At 52.5% G+C, this 18617-nt stretch overlaps 1 protein-coding gene across 2 annotated transcripts in view; it reads left to right on the top strand.

Annotated features, from left to right (window-relative positions):
* Window positions 1-14006, top strand: part of ACSF3 (acyl-CoA synthetase family member 3) — a 56142-nt gene extending 42136 nt beyond the window's left edge. For both annotated transcript variants that reach the window (XM_048515144.1, XM_048515146.1), the window contains exons 8-10: window positions 10412-10546; window positions 10874-10985; window positions 13543-14006. In XM_048515144.1, the coding sequence (XP_048371101.1) occupies window positions 10412-10546; window positions 10874-10985; window positions 13543-13660 (365 nt within the window). In that variant the 3' untranslated portion in view covers window positions 13661-14006. The remainder of the gene's footprint in view (window positions 1-10411; window positions 10547-10873; window positions 10986-13542) is intronic.
* Window positions 14007-18617: the final 4611 nt, after the last annotated feature.

The following is an 18617-nucleotide window of genomic DNA, read 5'->3' as shown; positions in this document are numbered from 1 at the left end:
CAGAACCTGGAGTATTTGGGGAGATTTATTTTCAATTACAGGTTGAGGCAGAGACATGAAATAGCGCCGGCTTGCAGAGTGGAGCATAAATCCTGTGAGCAAATCCATGTATATCAGCTCCATATAATAAGACTTTATTGATTGCTGTATTGTATCTGTCAGAATAAAACTCCCTTAATGCCTGCATCAGGGTTGAGAAGATAGAAGGCCTGGCTGGTAACGGAATCTGATTCAAGGATCAATGCACTTTGATTAATATGTCGTTAAGAAAGTAAGAGTTATTTAACTTGTTTGATGCGGGCTTTAAAACGATGACTCATTTTCTGTTGAGCTCGCCTGCTCTTGAGTGGCACAGAGGCGCAAGCGGAATCTGTTCTTTTGCACGTAACCGAATTCTGCTTTTTAAGGCAGGAGAGCTTTGGGCGGAGTCTTCCACGGCGGTCACCAACTTTGCTTTTTGCATATTTTTTGTGTGATCAAAATTAAGGCTGAAAATATTGCAGGCTTCTGTGAGCATATTGTGCAAAAGTAGAAAGAAACTTAGGGTTTTTTTTAAAAAGTATTTTGCTTAAAATAGCATCAGTGGCGTATTAGCTAAGAGCAGGTGCACTCTGATCTGGAGGAACCGGGTTTGATTCCCAGCTCTGCCGCTTGAGTTGTGGAGGCTTATCTGGGGAATTCAGATTAGCCTGTGCACTCCCACACATGCCAGCTGGGTGACCTTGGGCTAGTCACAGCTTTTCGGAGCTCTCTCAGTCCCACCTACCTCACAGAGTGCTTGTTGTGAGTGGGGGAGAGCAAGGAGATTGTCAGCCCCTTTGAGTCTCCTGCAGGAGAGAAAGGGGGGATATAAATCCAAACTCTTCTTCTTCTTCTAAAGCTGTGTGAACCCTGACCTATTATTACCTGCTCCCAGCATTTTGTTTTTCAGACCCCTCCCCACCCCCAGCTGTGCTGTAGTGGTTAAGAGTGGCAGACTCTAATCTGGGGAACTGCGTTTGATTCCCCATGCCTCCACATGGTGTCTGCTGGATGATCTTGGGCCAGTCACTGTTCTCTCAGAACTCTCTCAGCCCCACCTATCTCACAAGATAAGAGGTGGAGCGAGAGGGAACTGCGCCTGGGGCATGTGTTCATCCTGCACCCCCCAGAACGCCCCCGCCACTCCCCCATCACGTCATTGCCACGCCCCAGCAAGGTATGCGCCTGGGACGTCGCGCCCCACCCAGCCCCCTGGGCACTACGCCACTGCACAAGTTACCTGTTGTGGGGAGGGAAAGGGAAGGCAATTGTAGGCCACTGAGATCTCCCTTAAAGGTTGAGAAAGGGGGGGTGGGGTGGGTATAACAAACAACTCTTCTTCTTTGAATATATTTGTTTGAATATATCCCCACTGACAACTTATTTTGTTCTGACCGGAAGTCATTTGTGCAGAAGGAGTGTTTCAAATAATTGGCTGCACAGGTAGAACTGCAAACGCCGCTTCAGAAATGCTGAACCAACTCTGTCTCCCTCTTCCTCCTGAACTAGAGTTGGCATCCTCCAGGTACTTCCTGAAAATCTCCTGGATTTATCTCCAGGATACAGAGATTAGTTCCCCAGGAAGGTGGACTGTGTGGCAGTACCTCGCCAGTCTCAGCTTAGAGATAGTGAGTGGCCGGAATTTCCAGCACTGCAAAGCCACAAACATACCTTCCAAAAGCAGGATGGAATGTGGACATTAGCTTATCTGCATATTGTGCATAATTCACTGCTGGGTGGAATTAGTGATACTGGGATGTACAATTTGAGGGTTTTTTATTTTATTTTAATGCTGCAGCTGCATCTTCCTGGTCAAAGTCCCCTCTAATTCCCCCAAGGTTGGGGGCTTCCTGAAGCTCACAAGCCACAGGGGAGACTGGTCAGACCCTCCCCTTGAGTTTTGGCTGGTCCTGCCCTGCTCCTTCTCTGTCAGGCAGCACAGAGGGAGTTAAACAGCTGGCATACCGCAGTGCCCACGCTGGAGCTGGGAGTGGCCTTCCCTTGCCCCTTCCCAATTCCCCAGAGAGAAGCAGGTGTTTCCCACGCCGAGGAGGAGGCAGGCGTTTGTTTCCACTTGTGGGTGTTCTCACCAACACCTGAGATGGAAGCCGCTTCCGCTGGCTAACAAAGCCTATAAATAGTCATGCATTTAATTAGAATCCTGCCATGCAGTGTGCCCCCCCCCCCCAGCCCTGCATTTACATGGTCTGTTCTAGTCATACATTCAATTAATACCATTTTTTTGTTTAAAAATTATTGCTTAATTATGATCTCTGGCACACGTTGGCTCAGACTTAGCGGCAGATAAGCCCCTGTTATGGGACAGGCAGGCTTCTCTGGAGGCTCAGGGAGAGATTGCTTTCTGTGGCATTCAGGGCCATGCTGGCAGGGGCTGGCAATTGGCCATGCTGGCAGGGGCTGATGGGATTTGTAGTCCATGAACATCTGGAGAGCCGCAGGTTGCAGACCTCTGCTGAAGATGAACCAAGCCAGCGAGATCTCAACAGCTAAGCAGATTCTGACCTGGTTAGTATTTGTGTGGGAAATTAGCAAGGAATTCTAGGGCCCACGACACACACAGGCGGGCAAAGGAGAAGGAGGAGGACTTACAAACTCCTTTCCCTTCCTCCCTCACAACAAACACTCTGTGAGGTAGGTGGGGCTAAGAGAGCTCAGAAGAACTGTGACTAGCCCAAGGTCACCCAGCTGGCGTGTGTGGGAGTATACAGGTTATTCTGAATCCCCCAGATAAGCCTCCACAGCTCAGGCGGCAGAGCTGGGAATCAAACCTGGTTCCTCCAGATTAGATACACGAGCTCTTAACCTCCTACGCCACTGCTGCTCTAAGGTCACCCAGCTGGCATGTGTTGGAGTGCACAAGCTAATCTGCTTCACCAGATAAGCTTCCACAGCTCAAGTGGCAGAGTGGGGAATCAAACCTGGTTCCTCCAGATTAGGGTACACTTGCTCTTAACCACTACGCCACTGCTGCTCCTCACAACCCACTTCTGAGCATCTCTTGCCTTGAAAACCGCTACCAGGTCGCCGTAAATTGGCTGCAACTTGATAGCACTTCTCTCCACCACCAGAGACAAGACTTGGCTGGTTGGGTAGCCTGGCATCATGCCCCACTGGACTGGGCACAGCTGGGTTTGAATCCCTTTATTCTTGTACACACGTAGCAGACTTCCCTCTGTGACACACCTCTGAAGATGCCAGCCACAGACGCAGGCGAAACGTTAGGAACAAGATCCACCAGACCACGACCACGCAGCCCGGAAAACCCTCCAGAACCAGCTGAATCTGGCCGCGAATGGAATGGATTTTAAACGGATTGTTCAGCTGACGACCCACCTCCCAGCCTCACCCCCACTGCTGTCCTAATGTCTGGGGGGACGGAACTGGTCCCACTCAAGACCAGAGGGCTGTGGCGGAAGGCCACCTTTTCTTTCACAGGCTATTTGTCCAGCCAGATGATAAGATGGTATCAAAAGAAGCCAAATGACTTCCAACTTCTGATGACTTCTAATTCCTTCCTCCCGCTTGTGCTCTGTAATCCTGGGCAGATAACATCGCAGGGGACTCATAGCCCCAGGCCTGGTGCTTTCAGCAGAAACCTCCCTGCGGGCTTCACTCAAGACAATCGAGAACATATTTACTCGGCACTAATGGCATCGTGACGGAAGCAGCAGCAGCAGCAGCAGCCGCCGAGGCTGGGGGAGGAGGGAGCGGAGGCTTCTGTCTGTCTGTTTAAACAAAGGCTTGCTTCGAAATGGTTTGCCGGTCGCCCTCACCGGCCACTGTCACCACGCTCCGCTGTCCACCCCGTGGCTACCTTGCTGGATTATTTAATAACCTTCTTCACGAGAGGCTCCGGAAGGTCGCCGCGCAGGGAGGAAGACTTATTGCTCGCCTTGGCGAGATGCGTAATTGATCCCGCAGCTGTTCTGCAAAGGGCAGGAGCTGAGCAGAGGGGTTTTAACTCCAGTATCTTGGTTACTGCAATTACTTTTTGCCAAGATGCCGCCTCTCAAGCTGCAGAGAGACAGGCCCCGTTTCACCATCTGCAGGGAAGTCTATAAATACTTTAATGCTGACCATCCCGGAGGAAGGCAAAGGAAAGGACGGTGCTCCCCCTGCACCTGCTGCGGATTCTCCATTGGGCAAAGGCCGGAAGCAGCCAACGGGCAGTTCCTTGTCGTGCCACACGCAGCGCACAGAAAAGGCCTGTGGAGTCGCAGGTCTGTCTTCAGAATGGGTAGAAAGTCTGGGTCAGAAGCCAGCTCAGTTGCTGACCTTGGACAAGTCATTACCCCTCTGTTTGTCCTACTTCGCAGGGCAGGTGTTGGTCCAAAATGCTGCTCTGAACTCCTTCAAGGAAGGGCCGAGTACAGACGCCACTAATGAAGGTGATTCGGGCAAGCAAGAGAGTCCCTAGCGAAGGAGCCGCCTCATAGCCAACTGGCCGACTAGCCAACCCATTAGTCTGTCCAGGTCAGTCTTGTTTCCTCTGACTGGCAGCAGCTGTCCTTAAGAACATAAAAAGAACATAAGAACAAGCCAGCTGGATCAGACCAGAGTCCATCTAGTCCAGCACTCTGCTACTCGCAGTGGCCCACCAGGTGCCTTTGGGAGCTCACATGCAGGAGGTGAAAGCAATGGCCTTCCGCGGCTGTTGCTCCTGATTTTGCAATCTCAGATCAAAGAGGATCAAGATTGGTAGCCATAAATCGACTTCTCAAAGGTCCAGGACCCCAGGGGGCAGAGGGGGGTCTTTCACATCACCTGGGGCTTTTACCTGGAGATGTTGCAGCCTGGGACCTTCCATTCCCCTGGGATCTTCTGTTTGCAGAGCAGGTGTGCCACCACTGAGCCCGGCCTTCTCCAGGGAGAGTGTTTAATAAAATCAGGGCCACTGGAGAATGTTGGAGTTGGGAGAAAGTTCATTCATTGCCGGATTAGGTAGCAGAGCTCATCCGCTATATCAGCCTAGGACAGTGGTGGCGAGCCTATGGCACTCCAGATGTTCATGGACTACATGGCCAATTTGCCATGCTGGCAGGGGCTGATGGGAATTGTAGTCCATGAACATCTGGAATGCCATAGGTCAGTGGTGGCGAATCTTTGGCACTCCAGATGTTATGGACTACAATTCCCATCAGCCCCATGCCAGCATGGCCAATTGGCCATGTAGTCCATGAACATCTGGAGTGCCATAGGTTCGCCACCACGGCCATAGGTTCACCACCACGGGCCTGGGAGAAGCGGTTTATTCAGTTTTTGCACAATACATTTTCTCGGCTTAACGGTTGACCTCTCAGAGCGAACGCTGAATTGAGCAGGGACCCAACTCTCATTGTAGCTACGATGGGCTGTGCCTTAGCTTGGTAACGTGAGCCAGACCGCCCGAATGGCTCGGCTCCTGTTCTTTCAGCCATGTGGCAAGATCCAGTTGGTGCAGAGAGACAAGGAGAAGAGGCTGTCGGTGATCCTGCCTTTGAGCAAACCGAAGAGCTCAGAGGTGGCGTTTTTGAGGTGGCCTGGAAGAGAGTGACCTTTCATCCCCCTGAGTGTGCGGGGTGATAGCGACCATCCCTTAATCATGTTTACCTGTGGGAGGCCAGGCATGCATTCCCCAGGACTAGGAGCAGGGAGGGTGCGCTGTTCCCATCCCCCTCCACGTTTGGGGTACAACTTGCATTGGCCTGACGGACGGGATGAGGCAGCTGCAGGGGGGAAATGTGTGAGGTCTTCATTCTTAACCCATTCTAAGATACCCCCTCCTGGGGCCGTTGGGCAGGGCTCTGCCCCCGACTGTGAACAGGCTGCGCCTGCGGCGGCAGATCTTTGCTAGTTTGCCAAACTGCCCTGGTTCCTCTGGGCTGCGCAGCTTGCTGTATGAGTTGTGGGTGTGCTTTGTGAGGCTTCCTGCCCAGACGGGAAGGACGGGGCCTTTCTGTTTATCTCTTGACTGTGGGGTCACCATAAGCTAGCTGAGACTCGAAGGCCCTTTTACCCACCAAGTGGGCACGCAGGTTTGTGCCCCTTTGGAGCAGATGCTCAGGACTGGGGGCATCCTTTAGGCAGTTGCCTGATTTTTCTCCTGCCTCCCAGGCAGGTGGAGCAGGGCCACCCCCAGCCCCCCCCCCCTCCGCAGGCTCCCCGGCTTCCTCTGCTCCGTTCTGCCTCTTGGTTCTGAGCATCCCTTTCTGCAAAATGCCCTTGCCTGGGTTTCCTCTCTCTCTCATCTCTCTTCCCTTTTTCCCAGGTGTCAATGCCAAGGGAGGCTCCACCAACGCCTCCTCCTCTCATTCTTTCATCTCGGCAGGGCTTTGCCCTTTCTCTCAGCGTGATGCTGACGGCAGGCTGTGTGCCGCTGTGCACAGAATACAAACAAACTCTGGCATTCAGAGCCTGACGTGAATTCCATGGCAGGCAGGATGCTGTGTGGTGCTGGGCCCTTCTGCCATGTGAGTTGCCTGGTTAACTCCTTCCCTTCCAGTTGCTGGAAGACGGCTCCTACCCACACATCCGTCAGCCAGCGCAGTGTAGTGGTTAAGAGCAGATGGATTCTAATCTGGAGAACCAGGTTTGATATCCTGCTCTGCCACTTGAGCTGTGGAGGCTTATCTGGTGAATCAGATTAGTTTGTGCACTCCAACACATGCCAGCTGGGTGACCTTGGGCTAGTCACAGGTCTTTGGAGCTTTCTCGGTCCCACCCACCTCACAGGGTGTTTGTTGTGTTCGTGTGTGGGGGGAGGGATAGGAGATTGTGAGCCCCTTTGAGGTCTCCTTTCAGGAGAGAAAGGGGGGGGGGGTATAAATCCAAACTCTTCTTCTCTTCCTCTTGATAAGTGGATGACCTGAGTAGAGTCTTAAAATGAGGACTTGGTTCAGGGGGATCCACTCGTTTTGTTCCGATTCTCTCCTCCTCTCTTGGGAATGTGACTTCTGGGGCCGGCGAATGTGTGCGGTGCAGGGATTGGTCAGCCCTGCGATTTAATTAGCACTTAACTCGAGAAGCCCGGCCTAGCGTGATTGCTGGCCAGTGCCTGGGAGACTTCGTTCCCTGATAGATGGTCTCCTTTCGCACGCAGCTGCCTGGCCCAGGTAGTGTCATCAGAGGGGAGCTCCCTCTCCCTCTCATCCGAGCTGCCTGCCTGCGTGCTCCCGGTGCCCTCCCTTTCCCCCGGTGCACTATAAATAAATTCCCTTAGTCCATCCCAGTCCACTGTATCAATCTTGTTTAATAGACTGGAAAGCTTAATGCGCGGTGGCAGGTCGCGGGGAGCATCGGGGTGATGGATTGTGCCTTCCCGAACTCGAGCACCGTTGATGTATAATGAAATATTTATGATTTATTCCGGCTAATAAACTGGAATGAAGTATGTGATATATGTGAGCAGATGGGGAGCTATTGATGCAGCTTCCATTTGGGGAGAGCAGGGAGGTTTATGTCCGTAACACACAACAGCACACGTCGCAGACCCTCGCGCGCCGTGAACTGCGCGCCTCGCCTGGCTGTTGTGGGGACAGCGGATTCCCTTCCCCTCATTAATCTCCTCCTCCTGCCCCCCTAATTGTTTGTCATTCCACATCCCTCCGCACCTGTTCTCCACAAGCTGGGAACTTTCCTTTGTGCCAAACACCTTTTATCTGATGGCTGGAGGGGGGGCGGGTGGGGGGAGGGCTGCCAAGTTGCAGATGACTTATGTTGCCCCCATAAGGTTTTCTAGGCAGGAAGAGGACCGAGGTAGTTTTCCACGGTCTGCCTCGGTGTTAACAACCCTGCACTTCCTTGGAGGTCTTCCATCCAACCAGAGACAGCGACCCCTTGAGGTTTTCAAGGCAGGAGACAGAGGTGGTTTGCCAGAGCCTGCTTCTTTATAAGAACACTGGCCTTCCTTGGCGGCCTCCCAGCCAAGTAGGGATGTATGGCAACCCCGTCAGAATTGCTGATTTCAAGCCTGTCCCTTGGGAAGACCCTTCACCCCACTCTCTTCAGCTGCTAGGACCACCCCACCTGCTGCTTCCCCTAGGAGGTGCTCCCAGCTCCCTCCCTTCTGATTTTCAACAGGCAGCTGAAGAAAGGTAGTAGTAGTAGTAGTAGTAGTAGTAGTAGTAGTAGTAGTAGTAGTAGTAGTAGTAGTTACTGCACTAGCCATAGGCCGTCACAATCAATATATGAAACGTTAATTTAGGACAATGATGGCGAACCTATGGCACGGGTGCCAGAGGTGGCACTCAGAGCCCTCTCTGTGGGCACGCACAAACAGAGTTCATCATGTGGGGCGGGGGAAATCCCCCCCCCCCCACACACACACACATCTAGGCTGGCCTGGGCCGCTGGGCTCGATTATTAGCATTAAACCTAAGACCTAGTTTTGGGGAAGCAGTGTAGGCAACCCTGTTAAACGCTGTTAAACCCCACTGATTTTCATGTGAAGAACTAAAGCACGATCCTTTACCTGGGAGTAAGCTCAGTTGCTGGCAATGTGGCTTGCTTCTGAGTAAAGCCTCCTAGGGTCGTGATTCACCTGTTCGAAGAGTTGCATGGTTGCTTCAAAGCAAAGCCAACAACTACCACCAAGCTTACTCCTAACGCGTGCCTCAGAGCCAACCATTTTTTCTAACTAAAACCTCAGTATTCAGGTTAAATTGCCGCGTTGGCACTTTGTGATAAATAAGTGGGTTTTGGGTTGCAGTTTGGGCACTCGGTCTCAAAAAGGTTTGCCATCACTGATTTAGGACCTCACTGACCCCTCCCAATATATTTGTGCTCACCCACCACATGCCCCTCCCACCTACACAAAGAGATGTTGACACTTTGGAGTCTTCATGTGCAAATTCGAACCCTCATGTCCGTAAGAAAATCCACGAATCTTTAAACCATCACAAAAGAAGCCCTTTGTCTGCGGTGTCTGGGGCTGTTTCCCACCTTTCATGAGATAATGAGGGAATGGGAGTAAAAACTTGCTCGGCTTCCAGCCCTCTTTGAGTGTGCCACACGCACACACACACACGCGCGCGCCCGTCCTTCACGCCGTAGCTGTCCTGGGCTCCAATTAAACAGCAGAGCCTTCTACGGGGGTTGGGGGCAGCAAGGCCACCTCTGCGTCGAGAAATGTCAGCACGCTCTTGCAGAGCGTTTCCTTTCAAACGGCGGTGCTCGCAGCTGCCTGGGGTGGCCTGTGCTCTTTCAAGCTGCGTGCCCGCACATCAAGGGCTACTTGCTTTTTCGCAGTCGCAGCCACCTGACAAAGAGGCGAGGCTTTGATGAGCAGCAGTGGTGCCACCGTGGGCCCCTTTGATACAGAACTAGGGTGAGCTTTAAGGAAAGCATCCCTGGTCAGTGGTCCCTGTGCTCCAGGGAGGAGCTGCCCAGCAAAGCAGGGGGTAGCCTCTTCCAAACTGCAGAGGGGGGTGTGACAGTCATCCTGTTGCGCTGTGGACCCTGGCTTGGTGCTGGCAGTAGCGAATGCCTGGTACGTTGTGCCATGTTTGGCCTAAGGAGGCAGAGGGATGCATGCAGAGACATTCCTGGCTGACTCTTGTTCAGCATGACCTCTGCTCGCTCAGAGACATAACGCCAGTCATGCACTTATAAAATCAGTTGCTAGATTAGGGTGTGGTGGGTTTTCTGGGTTTTATCTTCATGCCAGCCAAAGATGCAGGCAAAACGTCAGGAGAAAATGCTACTGGAACACGGCCATACAACCCTGGAAAACCCACAACACCCGAGTGATTCCAGCTGTGAAAGCCTTCGACAATAAGTTGCTAGATTGTGAGTCAGGGATTGTTCCTCCAGGGTGCCGTCACCATTGGCAAAAAACTCAGACTGTGGGTACAGTCTTGCTCTTGGGGGCTGCAGGCAGTGGTGGGATCCAAAAATTTTAGTAACAGGTTCCCATGGTGGTGGGATTCAAACTGTGGCGTAGCGCCAGTGGGGCTGGGCAGGGCACGACGGGGGCGGGGCATTCCTGGGCGGGGCTGTGGCAAGGACACAGCCGCTGCGCCGGTCCTTGGGCAAGAAACGAATGCACGCAGGCGCAGGCTGCCATGCACGCCGGTGCACCTCTTGTTAGACTGCTTCAAGTTCTGCGCGCTACTGCTGAGAGGAGGGGCGTAACTAAGGCCAAAATCACGTGGCAAAATCACCAATTAGTAACCCCCTCTCGGCACACACAAATAATTAGTCACCTACTCTCGGGAACCTGTGAGAACCTGCTGGATCCCACCTCTGGCTGCAGGTCACAGACACCATGTTTCCCATGGAGGGCGGGGGAGGGGGGGGGGCGCTGTTGCTTCCAACAGTTGTCATAGTGAGAACAAAGAGGATGACTACCCCTTGGAGATCAAGGCCTGCATCACCTTTTTTTCTCTTCCAGGTGACACAGCCGTGTATAAGGAGGGCACCTACTGGATCAGAGGCCGGACCTCTGTGGACATCATCAAAAGTGGCGGCTACAAAATCAGCGCCCTCGAAGTTGAGCGCCTCCTGCTGGCTCACCCCAGCATTGCTGGTAAAGCATAGCCAATCCAAACAATCTGCTGCTTGGCGAAGTCAAACCTGCGGGGCCAGGGGCTGGGTGCTCATTTGGCATGCGCTCTTGAACTCTTTCCTAGCCTGGTCCAGCACCAGGAATTAAGTAGTGGACTAGGACCTGGACAATTCGGGTTCAAAACTCCACAGCTACCATGGAAGTTCATGGGTAATCTTGGACCTGTCACAGGTTCTTAGCCTGACCTACCTCACAAGAGTGTTGCGAGAAAATGGAGAAGGGGCTGCCTCTTTTCCTGTGGGATTCTTTGGCAGTCTTCCTCTTTCATGGTCAATCTCTCCCTCTCAGATGTGGCCGTGATTGGCGTCCCAGACGTGACGTGGGGTCAGAGAGTCAGTGCTGTGGTGAAACTCCGGGAGGGCAAGACCATGTCTCTGAAGGAACTGAAGGACTGGGCCAGGTAAGCAGGTTCAAGGTCAAAAGACCTTTATTAGGCATTAAAAACATAACATAAAACTAGGTCAGGGGTCTGCAACCTGCGGCTCTCCAGATGTTCATGGACTACAATTCCCATCAGTCCCTGCCACCATGGCCAATGGCCCCATGGTGGCAGGGCCTGATGGGAATTGTAGTCCATGAACATCTGGAGAGCCGCAGGTTGCAGACCCCTGAACTAGGTAATCCAAATACAGTTCTCTGGCTAACACCACACGACCCAGAGGATGAAGGATGATGCAACACTTCTGACCACGAGTCAGGCCTACCTAACTCTCTTCTCTCTCCTCTGATGGTCACCATCTCTTTGGGTCAGCAAGCAGAGGATAGGCATCCCCACCCCCCACTCCCTGCCTGAGATCCCTTGTTAAATGTGGGGTGCCAGAGATTGACCCTAAACAGGGGCTCCACCAACCAGGAGGAGATTAAGGAGCGACCAGTCATGAGTGAAGTCTTTAAGGAACGTGCCCCCTGTCCTGGGTGGGGTGGAGGCTGCAGACCTTCTGTTCTGGCTTCCCCTCGTTGGCTTCCATCTCCTGTTCTCCTGTCTGGTGTCCTGGAGGGAGGGAGGCAAACGTCCCCCAGTAGCCTTTGCATCACAGCAAGTCCCTGCCCTGCTTCCTTGCCGCAAGGACTGGAGGCCAGTTTGCGTTCCCAGGAGAGAAGGAATCCAGCCGGGATCTGATGCCTCTCAAAGCTCCCCTTGATCACCTCGGGAAGGATCCGTGGTCCTTGAGCTGAGTGCTGCCTCCCGGGATTCGCGCCCCCGCCGGCGCCCGTCTCCGCCACTTGCCTTGTCTCCCCTCCTTATCCTCACTGTCACCGCTTGTCTCCCACCGCCTCTTTCTTCTGCCTCCTCTCTGGCAGGAGACACATGCCCCCCTTCAGAGTCACTCACGGGGTGGCTTTTGTCTCCCAGTCCTGAGGTGGGCGGGCGGGGGACGCGAGGGTGTGCGAGAGTAGTGCTGGCTTGCTGGGGATGTCACTTCAGATGCATTCCCAGGGAAGCTGCCTGTCAGAGCTGGGCACGGCCCCCGGTTAGTTGTGTGCCAAGAGGAAGCTCACACCCGCTTTGCAAAGGGCGAGGTGACTTTGTGGTGTGCCAGGACTCCTGGGGCGACTTCAAGTGAGGCTCTGCCTGCCTGGCATTCCATCCTCCTGACCAGGGCAGGGCCCAAGACAGATTTGCCCATGCAGCTTTTTGGGGGTGGGGGGTGGGGGGGTTACAGCGGCCTGCCTGCCTGCCTGCCTGCCTGCCTGCCAGGAGCTCTTCCCAAGGAGCCGGAGTTTGCAAAGCTCCTTAGTACTTTGGTGGCCTATTTGTCATTTGCGCTCCCTGCCATATCTAATTGCAAGGATTGATGAGCACCCATTAAAAGTGATCCATCCTGTTTCTTAGAGGTGCTTTGTCTGGGTGCTGGTGGTGCAGTGTTACCCAGCCGTGCGCAGTGCTGGCTGGAAGAGCTCGGGTGCAAAAGGCCCTTCCAAGTCCCCCGTGACCCCTCCTAGGGGCCGGGGCAAGGGCGTGGTTCAGGGGAAGAGCACCTCCTTGGCATGCAGAAAGATCCGGGCTCAGTCCCTGGCATCTCAAGGTAAAAGAATTAGATAGGAGGTGAAAGCAATGGCCTTCTGCTGCTGCTGCTCCTGAGCACCTGGTCTGCTAAGGCATTTGCAATCTCAGATCAAGGAGGATCAAGATTGGTAGCCATAGATCGACTTCTCCTCCATAAATCTGTCCAAGCCCCTTTTCAAGCTATCCAGGTTAGTGGCCATCACCACCTCCTGTGGCAGCAGATTCCAAACACCAATCCCACGTTGCGTGAAGAAGTGTCTCCTTTTATTAGTCCTAATTCTTCCCCCCAGCATTTTCAATGGATGCCCCCTGGTTCTAGTATTGTGAGAAAGAGAGAGAAATGTCTCTCTGTCGACATTTTCTACCCCATGCATAATTTTATGGGCTTCAATCACATCCCCCCTCAGCCGTCTCCTCTCCAAACTAAAGAGTCCCAAACGCTGCAGCCTCTCCTCATAAGGAAGGTGCTCCAGTCCCTCACTCATCCTCGTTGCCCTTCTCTGCACTTTTTCTATCTCCTCGATATCCTTTTTGAGATGCGGCGACCAGAACTGAACACAGGACTCCAAGTGCGGTCGCACCACGGCTTTCTATAAGGGCATGACGATCCTTGCAGTTTTATTATCAGCTCTGGGAAGCCTCTGCCAGTCGGAGGAGACGAGACGAAGGGTCTGGTTCCGTGTAAGGCAGTTTCATGCCTGCGTGGGACAGCAGGACATTGGAAGAGGCTCGGTCGATTTGTGGAGCGCCTCGTGCCGTTGTAGGGGGCAAAGGCTCCCACTGGACTTTCAGATTCATTCAGGCACTTTGCAGCTGCTGCCGCCACATTTCTTGCACCAGGAAAGAGCTTTGTCCCGCTGGAGGGGGCAAGGGGGGGGGGTGTCAGCCAGGATTCTGCCGGAGGGCGGGAGTGGAGAGGAGTTAATCAGCAAGCGTTTGTGTGTCCCAGGGAGTCCATGGCATCCTATTCCATCCCCTCCGAACTGCTCCTGGTGGAGGAGATTCCACGCAACCAGATGGGCAAAGTGGACAAGAAGCAACTTCTCAAGCAGTTCTACTCCTCTTAGCCTTGGCAGCCACCCGCGGGAGTCCACCGGCACGGCCACGCTTCCCGGAAGACCCCTTATGGGCTGCAGGAGCATCGTGGGAGACGCTCAGAGGGGCTTTGCACGGACACACTTGGCTGTCCTCCTGCGCAGCGTCCTGACTGCACGCCCGTGTGATGGCCGGCCTGCAGCTCATCAGTCTCAAGGACAGACACTGGCTGGGACCAGTCTTTGTAGTACGGAAACAAATAAACTGGTTTTCCTCTCCTCTCCGAGCAGTGGCGTAGGAGGTTAAGAGCTCGTGTATCTAATCTGGAGGAACCGGGTTTGATTCCCAGCTCTGCTGCCTGAGCTGTGGAGGCTTATCTGTTTGTTGTGAGGGGGAAAGAGGGGAAGGGCAAGGAGATTGTAAGCCCCTTTGAGTCTCCTGCAGGAGAGAAAGGGGGGATATAAATCCAAACTACTACTACTACTCCTCTTCTTCTCCTCCTCCTCCTCCTCCTCCTCCTCCTCCTCCTCCTCCTCCTTCTTCTTCTCTGTTGCTGATACTTCCTTATGGTTGCAAAGTCCGGGCTCAGCAGCAGAGCTGAAATGGGGATAGATTCTGATTCTGCTCCTAGGATCACAGATGTTCCACCAGCTGGAGGAGTCACTTGTGTCCCTTTGAATAGAAGTCCTACTTCCATAAAAGAGCATCCCTGCCCTCTGGGAGCCCTCTGCGCAGACTGACACTATTTGAACGTAGAGCTGTTTGGTTTTCTTAAGGCAGTGGGAGCCAGCTGCGGTGCTTGATTAAGGATAGGTGGACTCTGGAGAACCAAGTTCGATTTGCCACTTCTCCACCTGAGCAGCTGACTCTTATCTGCTGAACTGGATTTGCTTTCCCTCTCCTCCACATGAAGCCTGCTGGGTGACCTTGGGCCAGTCACAGTTCTTTGGAACTCTCTCAGCCCCACCTGCCTCACAAGGTGTCTGTTGTGGGGAGAAGAAGTGAAATGGAGTTTGTAAGCTGCTTTGGGACCTTTAAGCAGGGTTTAAATCCAAACTCTTCTCTCCTCCTTCTACTACTGTTTTTATTCCAAATCCACCCTCTAGCTCAGGGGTTCCAACAGGGTACCTGTAGTCACCCACCGCAACACCTGCTGACACTTTTCCTGGTCCCTGCCAAGTCTTTTTAGAAAGTGGGCAGGCCAAGGTGGGGCTTCTCTGCCCTGCAAGGCTTCTGATTGGCTACTGGAAATTTGATTGGCTTTGCACATTTTTAAAAGCATTCCTTTGACAGCCCAAGGATCTTCACAGTAGGACTGAAGGTGGCTATTTTGTGCCTGTCCCCACCGTCCTGTAGCAGCCAGGTTGAGGCTGCACCCGCCCCACTGGGTCAGAAGTCCAAAGGTGCCCATGGGCTCAAAAAGATTGCGGGGCTCTGCTCTTGTGTACAGTTGTGGGTTTGCCAAAAGGCAGGTATAGGAATTAGATAGGAGGAGCTGAACATGGCATCTTTGGACATGGCATTATAGACTGGCAGCAAGTGTCAGACTGCTTCGTGGCCCTCAGATGTTCTGGGACTACAATTCCCATCATCCTGCCAGCACTTAGCCCAATTGGCTGATGGGAATTGTAGTCCATAACATCTGGAGTGCCAAAGGTTCGCCACCACTGGGACGGTGGAGAAAGGGCGTCACCAGAGGACCCTTGAACAAGGTAGACCCTTCGAACTATAGTAGAATTCTCACTTCTAAGCAAGCGGAGGCAGGTTCTGATGTCACAGCGAGGAAAGAAGAGCAATTTGGATTGTGGGTTTAGGGCACTGAAATGAAGGAAGAGTCCAGGGTACTAGTTTCTCATACGCTTTCACACCTGAATGGCCAATTACCTGTGACTGATAGAGCTACAGCCTGAAGCCTTTATACTGGCGTGCTCAATTTTCTTTGGTGAGTTACAGCATCCGTCGTTTATAAAAGTGATCCCAAAATGAAATTTCCATTTTCTGGCTAATCAATGGAGCGTATAGATTCCTTTCTTTTGCTACCTTTCACTTTTAAATCTCCGCAGTGTGTGCGGAGGATTAGTTCCTCTGGCTGCCGTATGCGACTAATAAATGGTTAATGGGCAAAAGTGCCCCCCCCCCCCCCCGGCTGAAGAAGGATTCCCTTGGTTGGTAAGAGGGGTGAGAGCTAAGGATTTTGTTCTCCTGGTTTTTATTTTATTGAACTTGATCTCCCGCCCTTTCCCGGCCTAAGGCCAGGTTCAGGGCAGCTAACAGCATTCAAAACAAAACATACAGTATATTTAATATAGATCAACAATTCAATACGTTCAGAGGTGGGATCCAGCAGGTTCTCACAGGTTCCCGAGAGTAGGTTACCAATTATTTCGTGTGTGCGAGGGTTACTAATTGGTGATTTTTGCCATTGATTTTAGCCTTAGTTCGCCCTCCTCTCAGCAGCAGTAGCAGAACTTGAAACGATCTAGCAGGAGGTGCACTGCGGTGTGCATGGCATTCTCTTGCCTGTGTGCATTCGTTTGCCCATGCCAAGGACCGGCGCTGTGTCAACCATTCGCCACAGCTCCAGCCAGGAATGTCCGCCCGCAGTACTTCCCTGCCGCCCGTCATGCCCTGCTCCAGCCCACTGGCTGCATACAGTTTGAATCCCACCACCATGGGAACCTGTTACTAAAATTTTTGAATACGTTAATATAAAATCAATACTAATAGTCTAAAATCCCATAATTTACTACAGCACCAATTTAAATTTTCATTGCCAAATTCCTGCTTAAAAAATTCACTTTGTTCTCTGGAAGTCCGTCCCTCCTACGCCCAGTTCATTTTAAAGACTATCAAAAAGGGGGTGGATAGGAAGGTGTTGCTGCCTCAACCATAGGCCTGGCGCAACATCTCTGCTTTATAGGGTCTGCGGAAGTGAGCTGGGGGCCGGAACTCAGCTGAGGGGGAGTTCTACCAGCTGGGGCCTGAGCAGAAAACGCTCTAGCCCTGGCCGAGGCTAGCCGGATGTTTGGGGGGGAGGGCAGAAACCACCAGGAGGTCACTGCCGGAAGAATGTTATGTTATCTGGGGGAAATATGGGGAGAGACAGTCCCGCCGATACGTCCAGGTGGACGCAGCCTCTTTGCCTTTGGCGACAGACCCGGTGTCTTCCATAGCAACCCTGGGATTTTCCCTAGTTAACACCGATCCCTTACACCCTATGCAACATCTAGCAAGCTGCCTGCAGTGGCTCTGGCGGCTGTGCCAACAAGACAGCCAGAGACTCCCGTGTGTCCCCGCAGACCCACCAAATAATGCCAGATGTGATCACTGGGGGGGTTGCCCTGGAGAAAAGCCTCCCGAATAGGCATGGCCTCCCCTCGCCTTTGTCTGTTGGAGAACTGAGAAAACGGTGTGTGTGTGTGTGTGTGTGTGAGAGAGAGAGAGAGAGAGAGAGAGGGGGGGGGGGTCTTCCAGGGCAACCGTCTCGCCCTCCCACACTCCAGTTTCAGTCCTGCATTCCAGGTCCTGCAGAATGATTTTGCAGCATCACGGTCTTCTTATGGATGGACCTGCCACTCCACAACACCAGGGTTGGAGAAGGGAGTCTCCTGGCCCCACCAGAGTCCTCTCCCCCTTCCTGCCTTGGCCCTCCCAGCCCCCAGTGAAAGATTCCTTCCAGCAGGGTTGACGCTGCTGATGGCCAAGCACTCCTAGCACCGGCCCTTGGCCCCTCTGCTGGCTCTCTTCTGCTTCCTGCTCACATATCCTGCTATTTTCTTTCCTGGCGGGGGGGGGGGGGATTTCTCTCCCTTTTTACAATGCAGTAAAAGAATCTCTCATTAGGGGAGTGTAATCTCTGTGCAGGGGACAACTAATAACCCACTGTAAATTGTGATCTGTCCTTTCTACGCTTTGCCACCTCCTTCTGTTTGTCTGCAGATGCTGGGGGGGGGGGGGGGGGAGGAGGAAGCCACTAGGAGGAGAGTGCAAATAAATGCCAGCCTCTCTTAACAAGCCAGGCGGGCCTCTGCCTCTGCATTCCTCCTCAGCAATCTTCCTGCAGTGGGAAGTCAAGGAAGGCCTCCATCCCAAGACCCCACGGACCTCTCTGTCTCTGCCGCTGGGCCCCTCGGATCTATGGGCCAGGACAATCTGAGGGGCCACAGTTGTGTTCCTTCCAGCCACGCCCAATTTACACCAGTACCAGAGAGCCAGCGTGGTGTAGTGGTTAAGAGCAGGTGCACTCTAATCTGGAGAACCGGGTTTGATTCCCCACTCTGCCACTTGATGGAGGCTTACCTGGGGAACCCGATTAGCCTGTGCACTCCAACACATAGCAGCTGAATGAACTTGGGCTAGTTCTTTGGAGCTCTCTCAGCCCCACCCACCTCACAGGGTGTTTGTTGTGAGGGAGGAAGGGAAAGGAGATGGTCAGCCCCTTTGAGTCACCTTACAGGAGAGAAAGGGGGGATATAAATCCAAACTCTTCTTCTACTGCCACTACTACTAAATTCAGAGAACACCTCATATTGCTTGACGTGGTCAGTCCATAGAGCTCAGGTGTCAGATGAACTCCCACCTGGATCTGAAGAAACGGCCAGCACCATCCCTTCATGGAGCTGGGATTCATTCAGGCCAAGTTAATGGCAGGTTGTGAGATACACATAAGAAAAGGGAGTGCAATAGTAAATATTAATAATAATAGAACTACCACTACTGTTGCACTCTGGCTATAACTAATATTTCAAATGCATATATCTATATACATGAATTTATTTCAAACTATTTTTGCTGCTTCTGTAACAAATAGATTCAGGGCTATCCATTATTAATTCAGGTAAGTATTTAGTTCATACTCTCCCATCAGTTCAACATCCTTAAGGTAAGTAGTCAATCAATGCGGAAACCATGTATATACATAAATATATTCAGATCCATGTTTCATCAACATTTTATATGAATCCATAATTGAAAGTATTCTGTAAATGT

Source organism: Sphaerodactylus townsendi, linkage group LG14 (assembly GCF_021028975.2).
Source record: "Sphaerodactylus townsendi isolate TG3544 linkage group LG14, MPM_Stown_v2.3, whole genome shotgun sequence".
NCBI classification, from domain to species: Eukaryota; Metazoa; Chordata; class Lepidosauria; order Squamata; family Sphaerodactylidae; genus Sphaerodactylus; species Sphaerodactylus townsendi.
The sequence above is the reverse complement of the archived record's forward strand: the minus strand, read 5'-3'. Positions and strand labels throughout refer to the sequence as shown.